Source organism: Prionailurus viverrinus, chromosome F1, assembly GCF_022837055.1.
Source record: "Prionailurus viverrinus isolate Anna chromosome F1, UM_Priviv_1.0, whole genome shotgun sequence".
Taxonomy (NCBI): Eukaryota; Metazoa; Chordata; class Mammalia; order Carnivora; family Felidae; genus Prionailurus; species Prionailurus viverrinus.
The window spans coordinates 12,738,640-12,763,219 of NC_062577.1; the positions used below are offsets into that span (position 1 = coordinate 12,738,640).

At 38.1% G+C, this 24,580-nt stretch overlaps 1 protein-coding gene across 2 annotated transcripts; it reads right to left on the minus strand.

Moving 5' to 3' along the window:
• Positions 1 to 860: 860 nt before the first annotated feature.
• TNFSF18 (TNF superfamily member 18) lies at positions 861 to 13,990 on the minus strand. 2 transcript variants are annotated; one of them, XR_007148101.1, is made up of 4 exons: positions 13,832 to 13,990; positions 7,804 to 7,834; positions 3,730 to 4,885; positions 861 to 871 (listed from the first exon to the last, which is right to left on the minus strand). XR_007148101.1 is itself a non-coding variant. In XM_047840324.1 (3 exons), exons 1-3 carry the CDS (start codon positions 13,988 to 13,990, stop codon positions 4,539 to 4,541), a joined length of 537 nt encoding a protein of 178 aa, XP_047696280.1. In that variant the 3' UTR covers positions 3,185 to 4,538. The 2 variants fall into 2 exon arrangements, 1 of the variants encoding a protein (XP_047696280.1); XM_047840324.1 differs by lacking the exon at positions 861 to 871 and having other exon boundaries at positions 3,185 to 4,885.
• Between the last annotated feature and the right edge of the window lie 10,590 nt (positions 13,991 to 24,580).

The following is a 24,580-nucleotide window of genomic DNA, read 5'->3' on the forward strand; positions in this document are numbered from 1 at the left end:
TGCATTATCCAGAGAGCGCACAATAATGCTAAGTTCTCACCAATGCTCAAGTAAATTTATGATTTATTTGTTCAGTCAATAGACAATAAGGACTATTAGTCAGGCACTGTGTCAGATCCTGGACACTTGCACATCAGATTCTTCTCAGAGACTATGCCATTGGGTAAGAGATACAACCCATAAGCAGGGAAAGGAGGTAAGAAGCTCTGTCTTCCATTCTGCAAAACTTAAACTCACCAATTCACCCCAGTCCAGCTCAAATTCTGCATGTTTAGGACCCAGTGTGAGGAACATGCTACCCCTGTAGTGTCCCTGGAAAACACCAAAGCTGGGTGGAAACAATCACCCTGGACACTAAAATCAGAGGTTCCCACTCTGATTATGCAATTGAAGCAATGAGGAAGTTGACTTAATTCTAATGATTCTGTTCATTGAATTTCCATATTCTTATTCCCAAACACTTCTTGAGTTCTTTGAAACATGTCCTATAAACCCTCCAGCCTACTTTCCCAAACAGTATAATGGGATTCATCAATACTGTTGTATGTTTTGGAGTAATAGCCCAACTAAGCTGTTTTCAAGTCCTTAAACTAGCTAACTGCTAGCAGAATCCAGTACATTCAAATAAATGGAAAGTCTGAATTTTACTATCTAGAGCATTCATTGTGGATCTGGAGAGTCTGCTAGAGCTCAGTGCTCAGGGCTGGCGAGAAGTTTCTTGGCTTTTTTTTTTTTTTGAAAGAGAGAGAAAGAGAGAGAGAGAGAATGAGAATGAGAATCTTACACAAGCTCTATACTTAGCTCAGTCAGACACAGGGCTTGATCCCATGATGCTGGGATTATGACCTGAGCCAAAATCAAGAGTCAGATGCTCAACCTACTGAGCCATGCTGGTGCCCTGAAAGTTTCTTCTTCCTAATAAAACAGTGTGTATTAAAACAGTATTTTTAGATAAGACAATTTTATTTCCTTCATGCTTCTCTATTTTCCTTGATTTTCAAGAAATTAACAGCATTGTTTTATGTTCATTTGTAACAATGTTCTTAAGCCTAACTTTTCTGAACAATAATTTTCCTCTCCCTCTGCCTTTGTATTAAACTCTTATTTTATTGCTCCTGTGGTGAGAGTTTGGGGATTTTTGCATTTTTGCATATTATCATAGGTCTCTCAGATCCCTTTTAGACATCTAAGAGTATAACTGGATATTAAAGTGGGACTCTACCTGATTCAGTTTCAACTCAAGCATAATATTATTGGCACTAAGATATCAAAGTGAGGGTAAGACCATTGCCCTCACCAATATGGCAAAATTTACAAAGGAATGAAGGTGAGCCCCTTTCCCCCACTACTCTTTGACACACTGGCTGGATTAAGGACCTAAAATGAGGCCAGAGTGGTAAAAAGGAGAGCTTGAGATACAATTTACAAAGAAAAACCTGGGGCCATGCTGTGAGTCCTCACCCACTCCATTTGCAGGAGGAATGGGATGCAATGAAACTTTCTAATGTTAAACCTTGTAGGAGGACTTCAAGGGAACCCCTAAAAGAGCTTTATTTCTTGCAATTGGGAGGTAACAGAGAACTAGTGCCTGACTTCCACCTGAAAAAGCAAAAGTTGACAGTGAGCTAGAGTTTGACCCCACCCAGTAAATCTGTCAGGAAGATAAAAACCAACTACTTGGGCGCAGAGACAGGAGAATCTTGCTGCAGTCGTACTCTGAGTTTGTAGGCACAAAGTGTGTGTACTGGTCTCTTGTGGATAAATGTGGGACTCACAGGAGAGTCGTGACCTGTAGAGTGACTTTGCCAGGGTCACAAATGACCCCCCAAATGGAGACGCATCCATTCAGATCAAGAAAAGTGTAGGTACCAAGGTATCCTTTATAACTTATACTTGAAGGTAATCCTCAGACTCCTTGCCCATAAATCAATCAGGTTTTTTCTTCTTCTCTCTAATAAAAAATATCCTCTCACCTCCACCAATGAAATTGCTTCTTTGAGATCAAACACAAAAAGACAGGAATTTCATCTCCAAGATAAACAGATATATTTAAGGAGTTGGTTTGCCCCCAACAAATGCACAAAGGTGCGTTGCTTTCCAGTCAACTGCTATCTTCAGGAGGCACTCAACCCATAGTGCTGTAACACACTCTAGGTCAGTTTTGATGGGCAAGAGTGAAGGTAAAAAACAGTATGAAAGGGGTTGGTGACGGCTTTGTTAGTGAGGATGGCTGATGTGGAGTTGAGGGGAGGGACAGAAGTCAGAATGTGAAACTGTCTGACTAACCCATCAAAAATTGGAACAGCTATAACCAAAAGCTGATTGCATCCAGCTCTCACTTTTGCCTAACACTAGCCAAGCAGTGTTTCATTTGGGCAAGGATTTCTCTGATGCACCCTCAAGTTCTCAATATCACTGATGCTAAACTGATAATCCACGGATAAGTTAGCTACAGCCCACTTACCAACAGAACATTTATATAGGTTTCATCTATTTGAAGAAACAAGGAAATAGTATACGTTGAAAACAAAGGCTGAAATTACAACACCAGGAAAATTCGAAGATCGTCTGTTGGTAGCCTTCACTCTCCCTGCAGCTGCTGAGCTCATCCTTGCCCTGAGAAATCATTACCATGGGGGGCTCTTCCTGGGAGTGTGATAATTTCACTCTCTTGCCTACCTTGATTGTCCCAGGAATAAGGCAGGAGCAGAGAGAAGTCATTAAGGAGTGTTTTACAAATAACCATGTGCTGGTTAACAGGCTCTCCACAAGGAAAATCCCTAATTTGTGTTTGCCAGTTCCCATGGTATAAATAGTCCCACAATGGCCAATTTCAAGAATGAATAATTAATAACCAGATTGCAAAATTTTGAAAATGTAACAATCAGCTATCATGAGCTTAGTGCTAGCTCACTCCAGCACTTCAGCACACTGCTGCTTATAACTCAACAACAATCAATACCAGTGGGCTTCTATAAATACGTGATATAATTTTAATTTCCTGAGAAGATATGCAAATACAAGAGAAACAAGGTATCCAGATTTAGGCCATACAGCTACTCAGCAGATTTTTTTTTTTGCCTCAGGCTTAGCCTGAGCAATTTTTTTTTGTAAACAATACAAATATTTTTAAATTAGCTTTATATGTAATAGTATTAATTAACAATGTAGCTTTTTACAAATATCCATAAATATTTTAAATTGGGTTATCATATAGTCATATTACATACCTTTCAACAAGAATCCACAAGCAGCTAATTAATTTAACAGAGTCTAAAATTTTAGCAGGCTGTTATTGAATTGAGTGCTATTCATTATTTTCAGAAGTTAACACATTTGACCAAGGCAGCAAGGGGATTTGTTTGAAGGAAGCCCTGAGCAATACCCTTGTGTTTCCTGCTATAAGCAGGGAAAGGAAAAGTTTGCTAAGAAAGGAGAGATGTGTTGTAGCTTTATTCTACCCACCTTGGGCTGAAAGGGAATGTATCTCCTGATAATTAAATCTGCTAAACTTTATAGACTATAACACGAAAGCTGAAATATCAACTCTTAAGCTAAGGCAGTACGAGACAGTGGGGAAGCCCACTGTTAATCTCTAGTTCTATGGGTTGAGGCAAATTACCGATGTTCTCTCTGCCTTTATATTCTCATTGTTTAAATTGTGCCAAAACACCTGCCCCGTTAGCTTCCTGGAGTTGCCCTGTGATCTATTGAAAGCACTTGGCAAACTGTGAAGAGCCAGCTAAAAACAGGAAACTATTACATGACATAATACAGTACTGATGATACCAATTTCTGGGGGTTAATTTTTATGATTACTCTTTCTTTACCACTGACAACATGTAGACACAATAAACACGTTCCCAGGAGCCCTCTGTGAAGGTTCAGAATGAGTCCTTTGACCAACTGGTTTTATAAAGCACTCTGCATCCTGAACATGATGAAATCCAGGGATGTTCCCAAGTAAAGTGCATCCATTCCATGCCACCTATGCCTCTGTCCCAATAGACGATAGTGTTCCCTATCATCTAACATCATCACATCTAAAGTGGGGTGTTGTTGGCATGTTTGTGGCCACCCTCCCAGTCTGACTACTTTTAATAGGAGGGCCTCAAATGACAGGAGTATGGGAAGAATAAGGTGAAGCAGCCCGAGAATATGAGAACAAAGCCAGACCATTGCTCTGGATCTTTTTTGGCATACCAGTTAAGATTCCCAGGGATAGAAGACAATTTTCTCACCCAAGGATTTAAGAATTAGACAAAGACTCTTTGAGAAGCTTCTGTCCTCGAGCCACCCATAGTCATTTATCGTGGATTAGTAAAGTGTTTTTGTCAACCCAATGTCGGGGGTAATCAAATGTCTCTGGCCTGTCTTCAGTTAAGCTTGAGAGATGAAAACTCACATGCAGACAAGAGTTCTGTTTATGCTGATTTGTGCACGCAGGCAAACTGTGTGTGTTGAAAATCTGCCTCCTTCAACCCACCCATCAGCCTCTCTGCATGTGCTAAAGATGATGAGGAGACCAAATTGAGTCTCTAGGAGATAAATTGGGGATTTGTTAGCAATAAGATCCCCCAGTAGGTATTATTTTTAAGAACCTGATGTTCATCATTGAATTTCAAATGAAGCGTATCTCCAGCATCCAGTTCATAAGTCCCTCCTACATTTTGAATTGTAGAGTTGTTTGTTAGAGTTTGTATGACGTCTTTGTTTTTACATAGCCGCACCTCAAAGGGAGCTGGTTCCTTGTAGGTTGTATTTGGAGCTACTTGACCATAAATTAAATACAAGCCATTCCGAAGTATCTTCAGGTTCCAATCAGCTGTATTATTCACACAAGGAAGCTTAGGAGATGTCATATGCCATTTTGAAGGAAGTGGTCCTATAAGAAATTTACAAAAGAGAAAAAAGAGGGCATAGTTACTTCATTCCTTTCCTGACTATAGTTCTTTCCCACTTAACAAGTTGTTTCTTTACCTAGTCCACATTAGTTCTCTCCAACCACAATTTTTTTTTAATTTTTTTTTTCAACGTTTATTTATTTTTGGGACAGAGAGAGACAGAGCATGAACGGGGGAGGGGCAGAGAGAGAGGGAGACACAGAATCGGAAACAGGCTCCAGGCTCTGAGCCATCAGCCCAGAGCCCGACGCGGGGCTCGAACTCACGGACCGCGAGATCGTGACCTGGCTGAAGTCGGACGCTTAACCGACTCCGCCACCCAGGCGCCCCTCCAACCACAATTTTAATATTTTAAATATCTACTCCTTGTTTAGAGATATTACAAATCCTAAGTGTATCTCTTGCTTGGGGAGTTCTAAAGAAATGGATTTGGAACAGAAAGATGTGTTAAGTTTTAAGTGGCATTTGTATCTCTTGTCAATCAGTATTTGTGAAAAGAAAGAAAGGAGGAGGAAGGGAGAGTAGAATCACACACCAGGATTGTGATAACCAATTGGCAGTCCAGGATGCATATTCATGCTTTGCTTTTTTTTTTTTTTAATGGTTGTTTATTTTGAGAGAGAGAGTGCACATGTGTGCACACGTGGGGAAGTGGCAGAGAGAGAGAATCCCAAGCACACTCTTCACTGTCAGCTCACAGCACAACGTGGGGCTCAGTCCCACGAACCATGAAATCATGACCTGAGCCAAAATCAGGAGTCCCAACACTCAATCAACTGAGCCATCTGGGCACCCCACATATTCATGCTTTTCTATGTAAATACTATCATACTACGTATCACTTTATCAATGAGATCTTCCTCATCAATCTATATAAAAGAGTGCTCTCCTGTCATTCTCTCTCTTCATCCTGCTTTAGTTTTCTTCACAGAAGGTATATCACCATCTAATGTATTATGAATTAAGTTCCTCAGTTGTTTATTGTCTATCTTATACCTGCTTGAAGATAACATCTTTGAAAATAAGTACTTCTCTATTTTGTTCATTGCTATATCTTCACCTAAAAGAGTTCCTAGGACCTAGTATGTGCTCAATAAATATTTACTGATTGAATGATATATCCATGTTCCTGAATTAGGTGCATTGTGTCTAAATTATGGCTCTTCTCTTTAGTTTAGGGTATATACATACCCAAGATCTACTTAGGATATCATTATCCAACTCTTCAAAAACAGCTACTGGTAAATTCATTAGTTTACAAATGAAAATTATTTGTTTAAATGTAAGTATTCCTAGTTTAATATTGTCACGGGTGGAGGGTGGGGAAGAGTCTACACTAGATCACGTATTTTCATAGGTATAAGTAGAATTTACATATTTTCTTAATGTTAATTGTTTTAGCACAGTAGTGTGATTTCAGAGCCCCAGGATGTGTTTTGATCATTCAAAATACTTATTTGGCCTAGTCCCTAATTCTCCATAACTTATTTTTTATGAGGGCAAAGGCTTTATCTCATAATTAGAAAGACACCTTAATAAGAAAGCACCCTGGGAGAGATCACACATTGACTTAAATTCTTGTTTATATAAATGATTGCTATAAGGCTCTGAGGGCAGATTCTAAAGGAGAATAAAGGAGAGCTATTAGAACAAGAAGCAAAGCCTCTGTATCTCCAGTGAGTCCAAAGCCTAGTAAATTTCTTCCTGCTGTGTAGGACCGTGTAATATGCAATAGACAATAGGCAAGTCACTGCAAAAAGGTGCCCCTGGTTCTCTTGTTCTGTTACAGGGGCCACTAGCCCTGAGGGCACCTATTAGCAGCATGTGATATTCTTAACATTTTATCACATCAAGAAGGAATTTCAAACATATCGTTATTTCCTCTCCATTCACTAGAAAAACAAAAACAGGGGCACCTAGGTGGCTCAGTCAGTTAAACATCCAGCTTCGCCTCCGGTCATGATCTCACAGTTCACAAGTTTGAGCCCCGCATCGGGCTCTGTGCTAACAGCTCAGAGTCTAGAGCCTGCTTTGGATTCTGTATCTCCCTCTCTCTCTGTCCTCCCCTCCCCCTCAAAAATAAATAAACATTAAAAAAAATAAAAACAAATTACAAAGGCAGAGACAAGTAGAGCTTCCCTAACTCTCCCAAACCAGGGAAGGCTGGCAATTTGAACTGTATAGGAAAACAAGGATTGCAGTTAACACTAGAAATGTTCTGCTCTCAGCCGAAAATATGTATTTGGCTTGAAACATCCAATAAATAATCCAAATGTACTTACTTTCAATTTTGTATGTAGGCTAAGAAATACCCTAAGGCTCAGTGTAACTATAAGCTGTAATGTGTTTTCTTAGCAAATCCCAGGTCTCTATAAGGGAAAGTGGCTTGGAAGCTGAAAGGTGAGGAGAAGGGCACAAGGGGAGTGGCCATTTCCCTAGTTTCCATCCCTTCTCTGTACATTCAGAAACAAAAATGGCACCCTACACACACTCTACGAGGCACTGGCAATATGTGGTGTGTGAGCAGAACTTTGAGTTTGTCACAGGGAAAAGTTATAGAAATACGAAACTTGTGCTTATTAAAACACAGAAATTTTTAGGAAAAAAAGTTTCTTAAAAAACCACAGAATTAAAAGTAGATTCCTGGATTTCATGTTTCTGGGCCTGTAAGAGTGATGTACATTCCTGCCCAGAGATGTGGCCTTGAATGTCAGCTTCATCAAGGCATGGACTTGTCTGCCTAGTTAATCTCTGAAGTCTCAGCAACTAGACAACTGCTTGGCACTTGACAAACAGCTATAAATAGGAGCTGAAAAATGAATAAAATAGAATACAGGCTTCCTTCTTGTATCAAATACTAAGAAAAGTAAAACAGAGGTACACAAGACAGGTTACTCACCGAACTTAGCTACGCAGGGCTCACTGGCAGTCTGTACGGGAAGAAAAAGAGGAATTTTTCAGGATAGTGACCATACCATGGCTTTACTGGTTGGTTTATTTAGAGCTTCAGATCCTGAAGCCAACTTCATTTCCCTAGCCATATAAAAAATCCTTTCCTCCACCTTGTCTCTCCTGTCCTCAGCTTCCCTTTGTAGATGACCGGTTCTGTCCTTTCCCTTCCATTACCTAGCTGCCCTGTTGGGTCTTCTCGGCAAAAGTTGAGGTCTCATTCCATCCACCTAACCTATACCCACAGGACAACTATCTGCTCTTGGACTCTCCTCCTCTTGGGCTACAGAAATTGTCGGTAAACACTAGTCTTCACACTCCACTCACTGTACCAGGTGATCCATTGACATGGGAGAAGAAAATAATAAAATTCCTAGTTGTGTTTATTTTTATCTTTAATAAACCGTAGAAATATTCACAATGCAGATTTGTAAAACCACCTTCATTTAATATTCAGACAATCACACCATTTACGGTAACTGAGATACCATGAGGAGACTTCAGTTTCAAACTGTGGCAGCATACCACAGTTTACTTGCTACAAGAACCCATCAGTGTGATTAATTCTATAAATACTGGTATTTAAATGCTAAAGCCCTTAAAATACTCAAGAGCAAAATAAGGTATAACCACAAAAAAAATTTTTTTTGTACCACGTAAAGTTCATTGGTTTCTTTGTGGCAAAGTGCTTAAAAGGCTTTTTGAACTCAAAGATAATTGCACGTGTTTCTTTTGTGGGATTTCTCTGGCTGCTATGGTAGGAATAAAGCAAAGAGAGGCTAGGATAAAAGCAGTGAGGCCAGTTAAGAGATCATTGTAATCATCTAGGCAAGAAAGCATGGTGCTTCTGACCAAGGTGCTAGCTATCCTGACATGGATATGGGATGAGATAATGAGAAGAAAACAGATAACTCCAAGATACTGGGCATGAGTAACTGAAAAGATAAAGCTGCTAATCACTGGAATGAGCAAGATTTAAGAGAAAGAAACAAAGGAAGGACTCATGAGTTCATTTTTGGACACATCAAGTTTGTGATGCTTACCACATATCCAGGTAGGAGTGTCAGGTAGGCATTTGGACCTATGAGGATGGAATTTAAGGAGTTCTGATGATATAAATTCAGGAATCTTCAGCTTCTAGGTGATGCTTTAAGATGCGAGACTGTGTAAGATTGTCGAGGCAGTGAATATAGATAGAGAGGAACATTGGAGCACTGCAATGCTTGGAGGTCAGGGAATGAGGAAGAACCAGCAAAGGAGACTAAGAAGCAAAGACCAGTGAGTCAGAAGGGAAACCTGGAAAGTGTGATGTTGGAAACTAAGAGAAGAAAGTATTTTATGGAGAAGTGATCAGCTGCATCAAATGCTGCTGATGGGCCAAGTGAGAAGAGGATAGGCAATTAACTGATGGATTTACCAACATAGTAGTCATTGGGGTTCTTGGCAAAAGTAGTTTCTGCAATGTGATGAGGACAGAAACTTAAAGTGGATTTAAGTCTAAATGAGAAAAGAGAAATTGAGAAGAATTTTCTTGTGAGGGAGAACAGAAAAATTGAGTGGAGCCTAGGTGGGGATGAGAGATTATTATTTTTTTCTTGTCTTTGGTTTTGTTTTAACATGAAGGAACTGACAACATGGTTATCTGTTGCCATTTGATGGGAATGTTCCAGTGAAGTGGCAAGAGGTAGAATGTAAGAGCTAGGAAATAATTGTTAGAGCAATGTCTTTGAGTAGGTAAGAGGGGACAGAATCTGGATCAGAGGTGGCCTTAGATAGGCACATGAACAGTTCATATGCAGTGCCATGAGGGAATGCAGGTAAGTGGTAGGTACGATGGAAAGTTTTGGAACTTCCTTCCCGCCTACTTCAATTTTCTTATAGAACCAGGAGACAGGTTTTCAGGTTTTCAGGTGAGAGAGAGAAGGGGGAGGACATTGGTTGTTTAAAGAGAAGTCAAAGGAATGAAATAGTCCAGGTGAGGAGAGTGCGGAACTATAGGTTATGACAGTCAAAATCATGAATCAAGGTAAATTAACTTAGAATATAACCTTCAAATTATTATGTCGCAAAGCATTTTAAACTAAGATTAAGAAAATAAAAGACACATTTATCAAATTACTCTATTAAAGTATTGTTTCAATTACTTTAGAAATGTTTATGTTATATTAAGATATTAAATATAATATTTTGGCAAAAGCAAAACAGTTTTGCACTGTGAAGAAACTAGATCAAGCATGTTATTCAGTTCATTCTTATGAGTTTCCATTTTGTGTATCTTTTTATTATACATAGTATTAGTATTTATATATAACATAATAAATTAGCATATATGTTGGGATTATACTCAAAAACATTTTGTTTTGTTGCTAAGGAGATGCAATCAAAAAGTTTTGATTCCTGGGGTGCCTGGGTGGCTCAATCGGTTAAGCCTCTGACTTCGGCTCAGGTCATGATCTCGTGGTTCATGAGTTCGAGTCCCATGTCGGGCTCTGTGCTGACAGCTCAGAGCCTGGAGTCTGCTTAGGATTCTGTGTCTCCCTCTCTCTGACCCTCCCCCATTCATGCTCTGTCCCTCTCTGTCTCAAAAATAAATAGACTTTAAAAAAAAATTTTTTTTAAAAAAAAAGAAAAAAAATGCTGAAATCCAGCTTCTTTTGATCCATGATAGGCATGTGATAGGGATTCCCTTATCTTCAATTTTCTCATTTATAAAATGGAAACAATAGCACCTAGTTTACTGAGAGTGTTTATGGGTTTAAATATAATAATTGTTATGAAGGGCTTTGCCCAGACAGACCTGGTCCTGCTCATTAAATATTAGCTATTTTGATAATGATGCTGATTGTAATGAAAAATTGAACAAAATATTGAATTGCCTATATTCCCAGCTAGCATTGTCAGCAAGGGAACCATGTAACTTATAGTCCTTGCCTCTTAGGAAATTTATAATCTTTCTAGAAAGACAGGATTACACACATGAGGCAATTGGGTAGCAATCTAAATATAAATGAGTGCCAAAATATGTGGCACAGATCATATCTGTGGTGTCTACTGTCATGCATAATGAGTGTGTGGAGAAACCTAAGGCCACAGACAAATTAATTGCCAGAAACTGAAATCCTGGATACTCTACTTGGACCGCTTTAATGTCTACTCAGTACTACAGAAACCATCACTGATATTCCCTATTGCCACAAATGAAAATCTGTCTAATCACAAAAATCATCTATTTGGCAACAAAGTATGGTCTTTAGATGAAGAAACTAAATAGATGAGCAAGGAATATCCATTTTGTTAAGTCTTTTTAAATTTATCTTCCTTATAATGTCAATAATAAGGATGCAAATATTAATCACTACAATCTATTCAGAGCCTACTATGGGTCCAGCACTATACTGTCCCATTTATCCTTACTGCAAGTCTATGGGATAAGAAGTAGCATGCTTGTTTGCAGATGAGGAAGTGTGTCTGAGAGGGATTAAGTAACACTAGCCCAAAGTCATGCTGCTGATAAGAAGCTATGCTGAGTTCCAAACAACCTGTCTGATTCAAAAGTCTCACCCCCAGTACTCTGTGGGGTAGTTTCTATTTATAATTCTGGTTTAGAAGGGGTAAATATCCATTTATAAGAAGCATATGAGACTTTCCATTGAGTTAAATTCATTTTTGCTTAGAAGGATCAATTGCTCTTGTACTCTCATTTTGATTTAAGCCCAGATTTAAATGCTTGGGTTCAAATGGCCAAAATAATAATTCTTTCTATAAACCAACCACAACCAGATTATCATTTGGAAATAGAATCTATTCTGCTTTTAAGTACAAGCGCAATTTCCCCTTTTGGAAGCTTCCTTCATTTCATTGAAAGAAAGGGTGGGGGGAGAAAAAAAAAAGTTCTTCCAAGGAAACCTCTGTTGGTCTAAAAGGAGCAAATCTTCCTGTCTAACACTTTTTGGATTAGTGCCTAGAGAAGTTGGAAAGTGGGATTTCGTATATAAAAACTAGAGTGGAGACCAAAAATACACTCCAGGGTTCATGCGTATTGTGAAAAGGTGAAAGCAGCCACCTCATAATGACTCATCATCTGCTAGCCACTCAGACCTTCTTTCCTAAGATACTTATTTGTGGTCAGTTGGGAAAGGGAAGCACAGGCAAGCGGAAAGTGGAATACTTGAGTTAAATATCATTGCACTGTCAGCCAGGCCATTGGCTTTTCCTATAGGAAATAAGCCTTTATGGCATCCAATCAGGACAATATCCTAAAAACCTTTTAAATTTTCCAAAATTTGAAATAAATTCTGGACTATTTCATTAGAGGCAGAACCTTTCATTGAGAAGATGCATGTTGTCTAGGATAGGGAATCAGAGCTTAAATACATGGGATTGGTCAAGTTCAGTTCTGGAAAGAGGTGTCCTAGGTGCTGCTGGCATTTTTAGACTTCCTCTTAGTCTTTGCAAGAGCCAGCATTGGTTCCCCAGTTACATGCAGGAACGGATGACACCTATAACATATCATCTGTTTTTCAGGGTCCTCTGGCTAAAATTTGAGGTGGTTTCTAGAGGGATAAAGTGTTTCCAAAGTTAAGCTATTGCTATTCACACCCTTCCCCTTCTTCAGAAATAAAACACTCAGGATTCCTGACAGTTCTTTTCTTTCAGCTCATAGCTTCACTGCTCCAGAAAGTTCAGCCTTCTCCTTGATACATTTCTGGAGAAGGTAGGGATGTCATTAGAAAGCCTCTGTTGCATACCCTTGTGTACAGTTAGGGAATACAGATTAAAGGACTACTGTGTAAAAATTTGGCCAAAGCTACACTTGTCCTAACTAAATTAACAACAGCAAATACCATGTACTGCTTCCTCCTGCATCTTTTCTCAATTGCTTTCAAATATTTTAAATAGTAGAACCTTATCTCTGAAATCTTCACTGGCCAATCTCCTTAGAAAAATGTTTCCACTGGCACTAATTTCATATCCTAGCCCTTTCTTAGATAGGTATATACTACCTTATTCTCTCCAGGGCCCAGAATCTTTAGATATACCTAGAAATGGGTTAAATCCTAAATTAAATAAAGAATTTATTATTTTCTTTTTGGTCAGTGCTATGTAGTCAACAGTCAGTAAAACTGCTAAGAAGAACCTAATATATCTCCATTTCCTTTACTAGACCAACAACTTGGACTGGAGCTCAATGGGAAATTTCTGATAAACATCAGGGGCTTCCCAAACAGCAACGTGCTTTCTCCTTCCCCCATGAAACTTTTCCTGATCACCCTAGCCCAAAATCGTTGTCCCCTATTTTGAATTCCTAAAGCATTTATGTTCTATACTACCCTTAGGTAAATTATTAATCACTGTATTTTATAGCTAGAAGGGGCATTGTAATGAACAAATCCATTCTCCTGCCACCAATTTTCAGATGAAGAAACTGAGAACTGGAAAGATTAAATGTCTTTCTTAAATTCATAGAGTTAGGGAGGCTTAGAACCGGAATCCAGATCTTACTCCTAGTTCAGTGCCATTTCCTTCCATAAAGATGCACTGGCCACCTGTCACTTACCTTGTTCTGTCTTCCATTATCTTATGTCTTTCCCCTCATTAAGGCTACAGCTTGCATCCCATTCCTTGAAAGCAAACATATGTTTTTTCCTTTATTCCACCAAGAGGGTTTAGCAGAGTTCCAGAAAAGGAGAAAATATTCCAAGGCATCTGTCAATTGACTGATTTAATTGATTCTATCTAACTCAGTAATGCAGCTAACATTTAGCATTTTCTAAACCTTTCATTTCAAAATATTTAGGTAAACCTCAAAAGCCATATAACATGACAAAATTGAAATTCTGTTTACATTATCTATACCCACATGTCTCTTTCTTCCAACTAGCTCTAACAATACTGAATGACAATAACTAGACTTGCTAAAAAAAAAAAACAAAACAAAACAAAAAAAAAAACAACCTTAGGTACTATTGTCTCCTTACCTTGAGTGGAAGAAAAGTAAGAATTAGTGTACTGAAGGAGCAGAGAAACAGCAAAATAACTATGGTTGAGTAGAGGAACCATTGCTTCCAGGATGGTCTGTGTGTTCCTTGAGGGCCTGAATGGCTTAAAGGCATGTCTTCCATGTGGCTCAAACTCATTCTGTGCAGGAATGAGAGCTCTGGAAAGCAGATATTCACAAGTGATGGGCCAGTGATGCAACTAGTCAGTTTTGTGGTATGGTAATTAGTAGTGGGTGTAAGAGGCGGGGTTTTCCTTCTGATTCTGTGTGCTGGAAAATGATACTTTTGGGCTAAGTGCTGACTCTCGTTTGGCACCAGACCAAATGCACTGAAAGGAACAGAAGGCTTAAAGCCAACACAGGCAGGATGAAAAAACCAACACAAGGAAATTCAGAGGAAAAAAATTCTTTCCTAAAGCATGAGGAAGTACAGTGCCGTACAGCATTACAAATTATTTTCAGATAGGAAAATTACTTTTATAAGAAGAAATAAAGTTCAAGATCAAGTCCTATCATGTTCTAGATACTATGTATGTGTAAGGCAGGAGTTGGGGAGCTTGGGAGGCTAGGATATATTTGGAAAAAATAAAGAATTTTATCAATTTCTTACACATAAAATATGTTCATTTTGAAATAGTCTCTGGTAAACAACTGAAGTACTAGAATTTCTTTTTTTTTTTTTGCAGTTAGCTAAAATATACTTTTATGTGACTTTTGTATTTTTTCAACTGTGACAAAGTAAACTCTTTTTTTTTAAAGGCTCTTTGTATAACATAAGAAATCAGTTAGCATATCCTGAGACAAGTTCTACAAGCAGAACAAAGGTAGATTACAATTAGTTGTTTTGTAAGTGTGATTTTTGGAAAGCCCAGTGTTTATTTCAGCTTTGCACATGCTGTGAAATAATAGAGTATATCTGGAACCTTACACATTTAGAGACCATAATTATAGCAATGCTGCACTTCACTCCCTTATTTGAGTTGAAAACTAAAGCTAAGCAGAGTCAGAGTCTATCAGTTTATTCTACAAATTTATCCCAGTTAGAAAACAATTAAGAATTAAAACAACGTAATGCCTTTAAAAAATATAAATACAACAAGCTCAGCTCTCTCAAATTGCATCATTTTAAAACCCTGAAAATTCAATGCTGGCATCAAAGTTATCATACAAAAAAATATTTTCCTACACCCTGTGATGTGAACTTACACTCTGCTCCAAAATATTTGAGTTTCTGCCTGGCACCAGAAATGCTGATTACTATGAAACCTAGGAAGTCCCTGGTTCTCAGTAACTCAGTCTTTCCATCTGTTAAATGGAATACCTACCTTTTTTACAGAATACCGGCACCAACCAAGTACTAGAAAGAACATGGATTTTTAAATCAAACCTGGGAGGGGAGCCTGGAGCTTCCCATCCCTTACCTGGCCTGCAGCATGCTATATGGCCTGTGTTCTTACATTTAAAAGTGGAGAAAATTTCCATTTCATAAGGCTTGAGAATGAAATAAATATGAAAAATTTGGCTCATATGAGATGTTCTTTAACAGTTTCTCTCTTTTCTCCCCCTCTTAGAGATTTTCAAGACTGAGTCCATCATAAAATCCTAGAAAAGAATGATTTAAAAGAAATATTTATGAGGGGGTTAATTCAATTGACGTTCATTTAAATAAAAGGAGTTTAAATGAAAGTATTTTGGAGAAATGTTTTTTAATACGAGGAATCAAAGATTTTTTTTTTCAAGCGAGGGGGGAAAGGGTAGAGATTTAAGATCCTCATTTTTGAAAGAGGAAGCTGAGTGAGGATAATAGAGGTTGAGTGGTGGATCACACCACCAATGGCTGGGTCCAGTGGAAAGAGAACCTGAGCTCAGGGAAACTGTTATGTCACCTAACCTTCTTTTAGTACCTTCTTTTTGTAACAAGATTTCCCATTGTGTTGTCACATTTTTAACTTGGTCCTCTGTTTTACCTTGATCAATAAACTGTCTCTGGAGAAGTCCAGAGTCACACAGGAACCATTTTTCAGTACAAGTGTTTCTGTGACTGTACTAGATGTTGAGATGCAGAGATGAATAATGACCCTAGAAGAAGAATGGTACATTGTACCTAGAACTCCTATACTGTTTTGTCTGTAATGCACAGGCACAGAGTTTAAAATTGACTCCTGAAAATGTAACCTCCTGCCTCTCTGAACTTCCCCTTCTCCTGTCTCCTCTCCAAGTTTTAGATGGAAATGCCTCTGCTTACTCACTTCAGTAAACATTTACTCAAATAAGGAACTGCTCCAAATAAAATCCAGTTCCTTCTTCTGCCCTTAGCCAAGGTTGGGCTCTGCTATATCCTCAATAATTATTTTAACCTAATGAAATTATCTCAAGAAAGGTAACATGCTTATCTCAAGAAGAATACATTCCAAGGCTTCTTTTCATGAAACAGGGTTCAGAAATGAAGGAATTTCAAGTTAGGACAAGTGATAGTAGGGAAGGCCTTTTGAAATTTTGGAGCAATGAGTCACCATTTGTACCTTTTTGGTGTCAACTATAAGAATTCACATCTCACATGTGACATCTTAGGATTTGACAAGAGGTACAAGAGCACCAAACTCAAGCTTTTGTATTCATAACTTGCCACTGGCTCACATACTTAGAATAAGATTTTTTTTTTAGTTAAGTACAAGCAACAAAAGCATGTTGAACATTTACTGTCAGCCTGTTACTGTGCTAAGAACTTTGGGGGATACAAAAAGTCACAGGTGTTGAGGGATTTTGCCACCCAACTAAATTAAAACCTTAAATGTAGGAAAGCAGGTGCCCAGATGAATACTAGAGGACAGAGCCTCAGAGAACAGAATATCTAGATAAAATAGTTGAGGAGCCAGGTTGGAAATGGATTGAGAGAAGAAAAGAGGGAGATTTTTCCTGAGTGAGCCGTAAAACCTGATGAATATTCAGAGGTGTAAACATCAGCAAAAGTTAGAAAACTTTTTAAAAGCTCAATATGAACAAAGGCAAAATACCAAATTTTTGAATGGATCTAATAGCACTTATTCAAGAGCTGCAAAGTGAGGAATTTCAGAAAAACTTATAAAAGAAAATCTTCTTCCTACATTTTTCAGATTTAAAAAAAAGCATGCAAGATATGCTTTATTAAGCTATTTTAACTGTCTTCATGGTTTTGAATTCAAATGAATTACGTATTTGGAAAGTTGGCTCTGGTTCTGTTATTGACCACATTATACCAAAATGAATTGGGAACCTATTATGTATCTTCTGTGTGCACAAATGATTGCATTTGAATGTCAAGCAGCCCTGTATGGACATCTCCATATGTAAGAATGAAGAGACTGGCATTCCAGAGGATAAATCACTTGCCCATCCTGATAGAGCAGGGATTGAATCCCCATCTTTTGGATTCCAAAACTCATATTTTCCTACCTCTCTATGCCAAAATATATGCCAGGTGGTTGCTGTGTGGAGTAAATAGAGTGGGATGTGTATTAAAATCTGTGAGAAAATATTAAATGGACATCAGATTCCCTCCAAAACCCTGTATCACTCTGGTCTGCAGTCCTCATCACATTCCTTTATACATTATTTACCATGACTTTATCCTCGTGATAGTGTATGGTGTAGCATTTTTAGTCAGAAATGTTCAATATACCAGAACTCAGTGAGGAATACTGCACAATTGATTTTGCCTACTCTAGATATCAAATTATTCATCTTATGACAAATAGGGCACATTTGGCTTGAAGTTACATAGATGGTACGTAGGTAGGTAGGTAGGTAGGTAGGTAGGTAGGTAGGTAGGTAGGTAGAAAATAGACATGATACATAAATAGGGCCTTAAACTTAGAATTTAAAAAATTTTTTTTTCAACGTTTATTTATTTTTGGGACAGAGAGAGACAGAGCATGAACAGGGGAGGGGCAGAGAGAGAGAGAGAGGGAGACACAGAATCGGAAACAGGCTCCAGGCTCTGAGCCATCAGCCCAGAGCCTGACGCGGGGCTCGAACTCACGGAGCGCGAGATCGTGACCTGGCTGAAGTCGGACGCTTAACCGACTGCGCCACCCAGGCGCCCCAAACTTAGAATTTTTAAAAAGTAGCAACAGTATCTGTTAAGATTAATAAACACTTTGTAAAGAGAATTATGTACAGTTCATTATACATAAATATATATAACATACATATTTATACATTTATATATTATATGTACAATAAATGCTAAAATATATACAGAGACTTCTTATATGTATCTCCAGCTCATCCTAAGGAACTAAAAACAATCCTAATTAGGATGGTCTAGAAAATTGTTTAAATTTGAATTATGTTTTCCTTCTTTCACTATTTGCAGATGACATGATACTATATAGAGAAAATCCTAAAGACTCTGCCAAAAAACTACTGGAACTGATAAATGAATTCAGTAAAGTCACAGGATACAAAATCAATATACAGAAATCTGTTGTATCCCTATGCACTAATGAAGCATTAGAAAGTGAAACCACGTGAAAGTGACCATTAAGAAAACAATCCAATTTGCAGTTGCACCAAAAACAATAAAATCTTTATCTAGGAATAAACTTAACCAAAGAGGTAAAAGATAAGTACTCTGAAAACTATAAAACATTGATGAAAGAAATTCAAGACTATAAAAGGAATGGAAAGACATTCCATGCTCACAGGTTGGAAGAACAAATAATGTTAAAATATCTATACCACCAAAAGCAAGATTAGCAAGAAAGCCGATTTAATGCAATCCTATCAGTATACCAACAACATTTCCACAGAACTAGAACAAACAGTCCTACAATTTGTATGGAACCACAAAAGACCCCAAATAGCCAAAGAAATCTTGAAAAAGAAAAATAAAACTTCAAGTATCACAATTCCAGACTTCAAGTTGTATTACAAAGCTACAGTAATCAAAACAGTATGGTACTGGCACAAAAACAAATATATAGATGACTAGAACAGAATAGAAAACCCAGAAATAAACCCACAAATATATGGTTAATTAATATTTGACAAGGGAAGAATGAATATCCAGTGGAAAAAAATGGTGTTGACAACAAATGGTTCAACAAACTGGACAGCTACATGCAAAAAAATGAAACTGGACCATTTTCTTATACCATACACAAACTCAAACTGGATTAAAGACCTACATGTGAGACCTGAAACAATAAAAATCTTAGAAGTGAGCACAGGCAGTAATTTCTTTGACACTGGCCATAGCAGCAGTTTTCTAGATATGTATCCTGAGGCAAGAGACATAAAAGCAAACATAAATTATTGGGACTACCTCAAAATAAAAACCTTCTGCGCAGTGAAAGAAACAATCAACAAAACTAAAAGGCAACCTATGGAATGGGAAAAGGTATTTACAAATGACATATCTGATAAAAGGTTAGTATCCAAAATACATAAAGAACTTATAAAACTCAACACCCAAAAAACAAATAATCCAATTAAAAAAATAGGGCAGAAGACATGAACAGACATTTCTCCAAAGAAGACATACAGATGCCTAACAGACATGTGAAAAGATGCTCAACGTCATTCATCATCAGGGAAATGCAAGTCCAAACTATAATGAGATATCACCTCACACCTGTCAGAATGGCTAAAGTCAAATATAAGAAACAAGTGTTGGTGAGGATATGGAGAAAAAGGAATCCTTGTGCACTATTGATGGGAATGTGAACGGCTGCAGACACTGTGGAAATACTTTTCCATCAGTTATCAAGTTCTTAACATTGTACTTGGTACATAGAAGACATTCAATAATGTTTTCTAAATGAAAAGGAGGGAAAAATATGTCCTTTTGTTATATTTTAGAATCATTCCATATTAGAAAAGCCACGAACTTTCTTTATTCATTTAGGTTCCCATTGCCAAAACCAACAAATCTAGCCATGAACCGCAACATCTAAATTGAATCATGTAAGGTCAGTGATAAAAATGGAAAACCAGAAGATAAAGTGTCATGTAGATTTCTGTATGAATACATGTCACAGTTGGATGTTTAATGCAGTAAACATAATGACCATTCTCTGCTGGTGGAACTGGCATGTAGTAGTTTGTCAAATGGGGAGACCAAGTAGAAAAGTAAAGGGAAGAATATATCCTCTTTGCCAGAGCTACCCAAAGAAATCCAGGAGATTTGAGAAATGCTTAGTCTCAGGAACATCAAGATCCTCTTATTTCAGTTAGGTTGATAGGTATGCAAACTTCATGCTTCTCTGGTGATCTATGTAATCTTTTGGGCAAGATATGATTTAACAGCAATGTTCATTCATTATGGCTTCTAAGGCGATGTTTGATGGTTTTAAATAGGAACTGATGTGCCATTTTGCATAATGGAAATCTATTTTCAGTCAAGATTCCAAGTAGGAAGTAATTCTTCAAATTTTGTATTGCTTTTTCGTCTGGATTGACTTACATTTTACAGGTGCCTCGGGAAAAAGACAAATATACAAGGCCATTGCAGAAAAAAAGTTTGATAGTAGGACGAGAACAAAATATCTGACCTTATTGAGGGTAAGGGGAAGTTTATAAAAGGGAGGCAATATCTGGGCTGAGATACATACCTGAAAAGAGAGAGGTTGACCAGATGAAAAAAACCTCATACCATTCTCCTAAGTTAAATAATTACACTTCAGTAAATATATTAATATATAATATGAGTGGGTTTTGGTATATATTGATAGTTTTTGAAACAGCATGATATATAAATGTGTATTATAGTATAATGTATAAATATATACTGAATGTATGTGCAAGTGTGTGTGTGTGTGTGTGTGTGTGTGTAGTCTTACGGCTTCTCAGGCACTTTACTTGGCAGTGGAGACATCAGAAGTAAGACAGGATCTCTTATCTTAAGAAATCTGTTGTCTGATTTTTTTTTTACATTTGATCCTTCCCAACTTGGCATGGAACATATGTTCCATTTCAAGATAATTTTCACTTCTTGTGTGTGATTTTACATAACTTCCCCAGAGTTACCAGTTAATTCAGGTGAGAACTGGCAAAGCATCTAGAGTTGTTCAGGCCAAGGGACTCGTCTATCCGGTTCAGTGACACTAACCATGAATACAGTAGGATGTCCTACCATAAAGAGGAAATCTCAGGCTGGTGTGCCAATGGAAAAAACACTGGATCACAAACAACACTGTGGAATGTTGCTTGATGAAATGGCGCCAACTGAAGGTATCAGGCAGTTTCCATTTGCTAAATAAAGCCCTCTCTGATTGCAACATCACTGAGTGCTGATTTCAAATGTAAACCATAGAAAAAGAAGATAGAAAATTATGAAGAGTGAAAACAAGGAAACAGATATGTATTAAAAGCCTGCTCTCTTCTAGGCACTGTGTTTAAAGAGTAAACTCTCACATGCATTGTTAGATTCCTTCAGTCCTCACAACAGCATTACATAGGAGCCCATGTTAGTCACATTCTGTGAACGAGAACATTGAGGTTAAGAGATGTTAACAACTTAACCACTGTCACAAAACTACAAATTCAAATCCAGGTCCGTTTAACTCCTTTGGTAGGAGAAGGATTTTAAACTCAGAAACAATTAACAGTGTTAAGGATGCAGATCCTGTTAAGGATGTTCAGAAGTGCTCAACTTCTGAATATGACATCTAATATACCTTTTGAAGGGAAAGCTCTTAGTAAATAATTAGTAAATAATAATATCTTTTTAAACAGACATAATTTTTGCTGTGCATTCAATTTCATATTCTTTCTTTTATTTCTTCTTACCTCAAAATGACTCAGGTTTGCAGATGGAACCAAATGTGAATCAAATTTTAAATTAGGATAAAGATATTCATTGTGGTGGGAATATCACAAGTATTTCCAGTCATGTACTTTACCCATGGTGTTCAGTTTTTCTTAGCAGAAAATGATGTCAATTGAGAAAAGAAAATCTCTTTACATTCTAACACTGTATGTATAGCATGCATCTGTTTTAAATTTTACCCTTCATTTAAGGATGAGAGTAATAATAATAAAGTTTATGGGCAAACACAGAGCCAGAGGGAATATTAATTAAAAAAGAAACTTAGAGCCTCGTAGAATTGTAGGTTAGTTGTGGTAGTTTCAATGTAGAAGAAAATAGAGGTCCCAGAAGGTTCAAAGAGAAGACAGTAGGACAGTTACTGTAGAAAAGATGACAGATTATCTCAACAACTGTTAGAGTCATTCATAAATGTGCTGAAAGCACAAAGACTGGTATGAAGATCCTACTGATAGTAATATTGACAGAAATCACAACAGCAATAACAGCTAACATTTATTGAGGACTTTCTGTTTTAAATAGGAGTTGAGTAGCTCATAATAAGGACTCAACCATACTGATTTGAAGTCAACCTATGGGTAAGACTATCTTAGGTTCAAGGTAGGGAATATGTAAATTCACCACCAATTGTATTTCTATGAACCCATAAAGCATGTGGTTTGCCAGTGAGTGGAGGGATAAGAAAACTAAATGGCATGGACTTCTGAAGTGAATCAGCCGAGGAAAGGAGAAATGGCTCTGGCTCCATCTTTTCCCTTTTCCAAGTCCTGCTGCAATTTATCCATCTCAGTCTTGCATAGTGGCTGGAGCTGGGGGACATGGGGAAGCCAGACCTTCCCAGCTAGTGTTGTTCTGCTGTGTTATGAGATAGGAGAAAGAGCTTCAGGAAAGCACTTTGATAAGTATATAGAACCCAAACAAGAGGTCAAGAATTCCAGATTCTAGGTCTGAAAACTCTAAAACCTTATACAAATGTGAGATGTTTAGGATGTTTTCCTGCCTTTGAAATTGAATTCACCAGACCACTTCATACTTAGTATTTATTTTATTTTATTCTCTGTTTCAAAAAGGTTTCTGTTCATTTCATGCACACTCACATACACACACACACCACACACGTTAATTTATGATGGGAAATGAATAGAACCATAAAGTAGCCAAGTTGGTAAACTATTTATTTAGTTGCTGTGTTCACATATCTAAATGACGTAGCAGAGAATTTAGATACTTTTGAGTCTAGTATGTGAGTGTACAGATGGGATCCTTAGGATGTTCTTTTGTCATCTTGCAAGCCTAGAATGTAAAAGCTTGAAATGATTACTTTAACTCCCTCATTTTTCCAATAAGGGAACTGTGGACACTACTTAAAACTCTTGATGAACTACTAGTATTTCTCTAAGTAATTAAATACTTACTTTTAAAGTGTTCAGTGCTAGTCAAGACAGTGACATAGGAGGCTCCTGAACTTACCCCCTCCCCCATACACATCAAGTGCACAGCTACACATAAAGCAATTCCCTCTGAAAGAAATCTGGAAGCTACCTGAGCAACTTCTACACATTGAATATTGGTTACCATATTGAAACTGGTGGGAAAAGCTGAGACATACTGTCATCATAAACCCCATCCCTACGATAGGAATATACAATTGGGACAGAACGCTCAACTCCCAGCTCTTCCATGAAGAGTGAAGGGTTTGGACTCCACGTTTAGCACCCCAAATTTGACGACTCCCACCCAAGGATGGTCCTTCAAAACGCCTCACTTTGAAGCCACTGGGGCTTGCATCCAGAGACCCACAAGACCAATACCAAAAAAGAAACAATTGTTAACAGGCTCTAGAGGACTCCTACAGCTATACCACAGGGTTTAGCAGAAGCAAAGACATGTCCACCTCTCAGTCTTTCTCTGAAAAGAGTCTATTAATAATAAAAGGCACTGCTTGAGGGTCAGGCTTCTTTTTTAGTACACATCTAGAAGTTGACTGCCATCCTCTTCAGAGACCAGGGAAGCCAGTGGAGGTATCCCCACCTTATCCCTCTTGCCTCCTTCAAGTCACCAGTATCTCCCAGGAAGGAGCTAATACACATACCTTCATCTCAGCTTTAGCTGCTACCACCTAACTCTGGAGTACCTGGCTCTGATAACCAGTGGATCTTCAATTCACAATTCCCACAGAACTCTAGCAAATAAAGAAATAGTTCTCAACCAGCTATCCCCACAGAGCTCAGTGCAGAGTGAGCAGATAAAAATGCCCACCTCCCAGCCTTGCCCTGAGAAAGGTCGATTTCAATACTTTAAAAGCTGCTGCTTGAGGATCAATTATCTAATTTAGCATGCTGCTAAGAGCTCACTGAGATCTGCCCCAGAGACCAGGGAAACTTATGAACACATCTCCTGCCCTCTCCCTCTTGTTCATGCGAAGTATCTCCTGAATCTCTGGTATCTCCCTGAATGAAGCTTGTACACATGACTGGTGCCCCAGCTTTTGTGCCTGCTGCCCAAGGGATGAGCTTCTGGATCACCCTGCTCTCATAGCCAGTGGAACTTGCATTCATGAATCCCATAAGACTGTGGCAAACAAGGCATTCTTAATGGACACAGAAGCAACCCCCATTGACTTTCACCTGGGCCAGATGCAGAGAGAGCAGGCAAAAATGCCCATCTCCCAATTTCCCTAGAAGGAAGGTGTAACTGAGCTCAAGGGGCTTACTGCTTAGGGTGCATTATGTTAAACACAACCCAAGGAAGTGTGAAAGCAAAAAATTTTTTATTACTTGTTACAAGTAAGGAGACAGAAGATAGCGCTCAAAGCACTGTCTCCCCATGGAGTTAGTACAGTAAGCTATTATTCAGTGAATTAGGAAGTAGGGGCAGAGAGCTTGCATTATATGTTAAGGAACTTATACAAATTTTTAGGCA

Excerpts from the sequence above, each read along its gene's own strand:
- TNFSF18 (XM_047840324.1), bottom strand. The coding sequence starts at position 13,990 with ATGAGTTTGAGCCACATGGAAGACATGCCTTTAAGCCATTCAGGCCCT. Across the intron at positions 7,835-13,831 it reads TTACTTTTCTTCCACTCAAG|ACTGCCAGTGAGCCCTGCGT; the intron begins GTAAGGAGACAA and ends CTTCCCGTACAG. Across the intron at positions 4,886-7,803 it reads GCCCTGCGTAGCTAAGTTCG|GACCACTTCCTTCAAAATGG; the intron begins GTGAGTAACCTG and ends AATTTCTTATAG.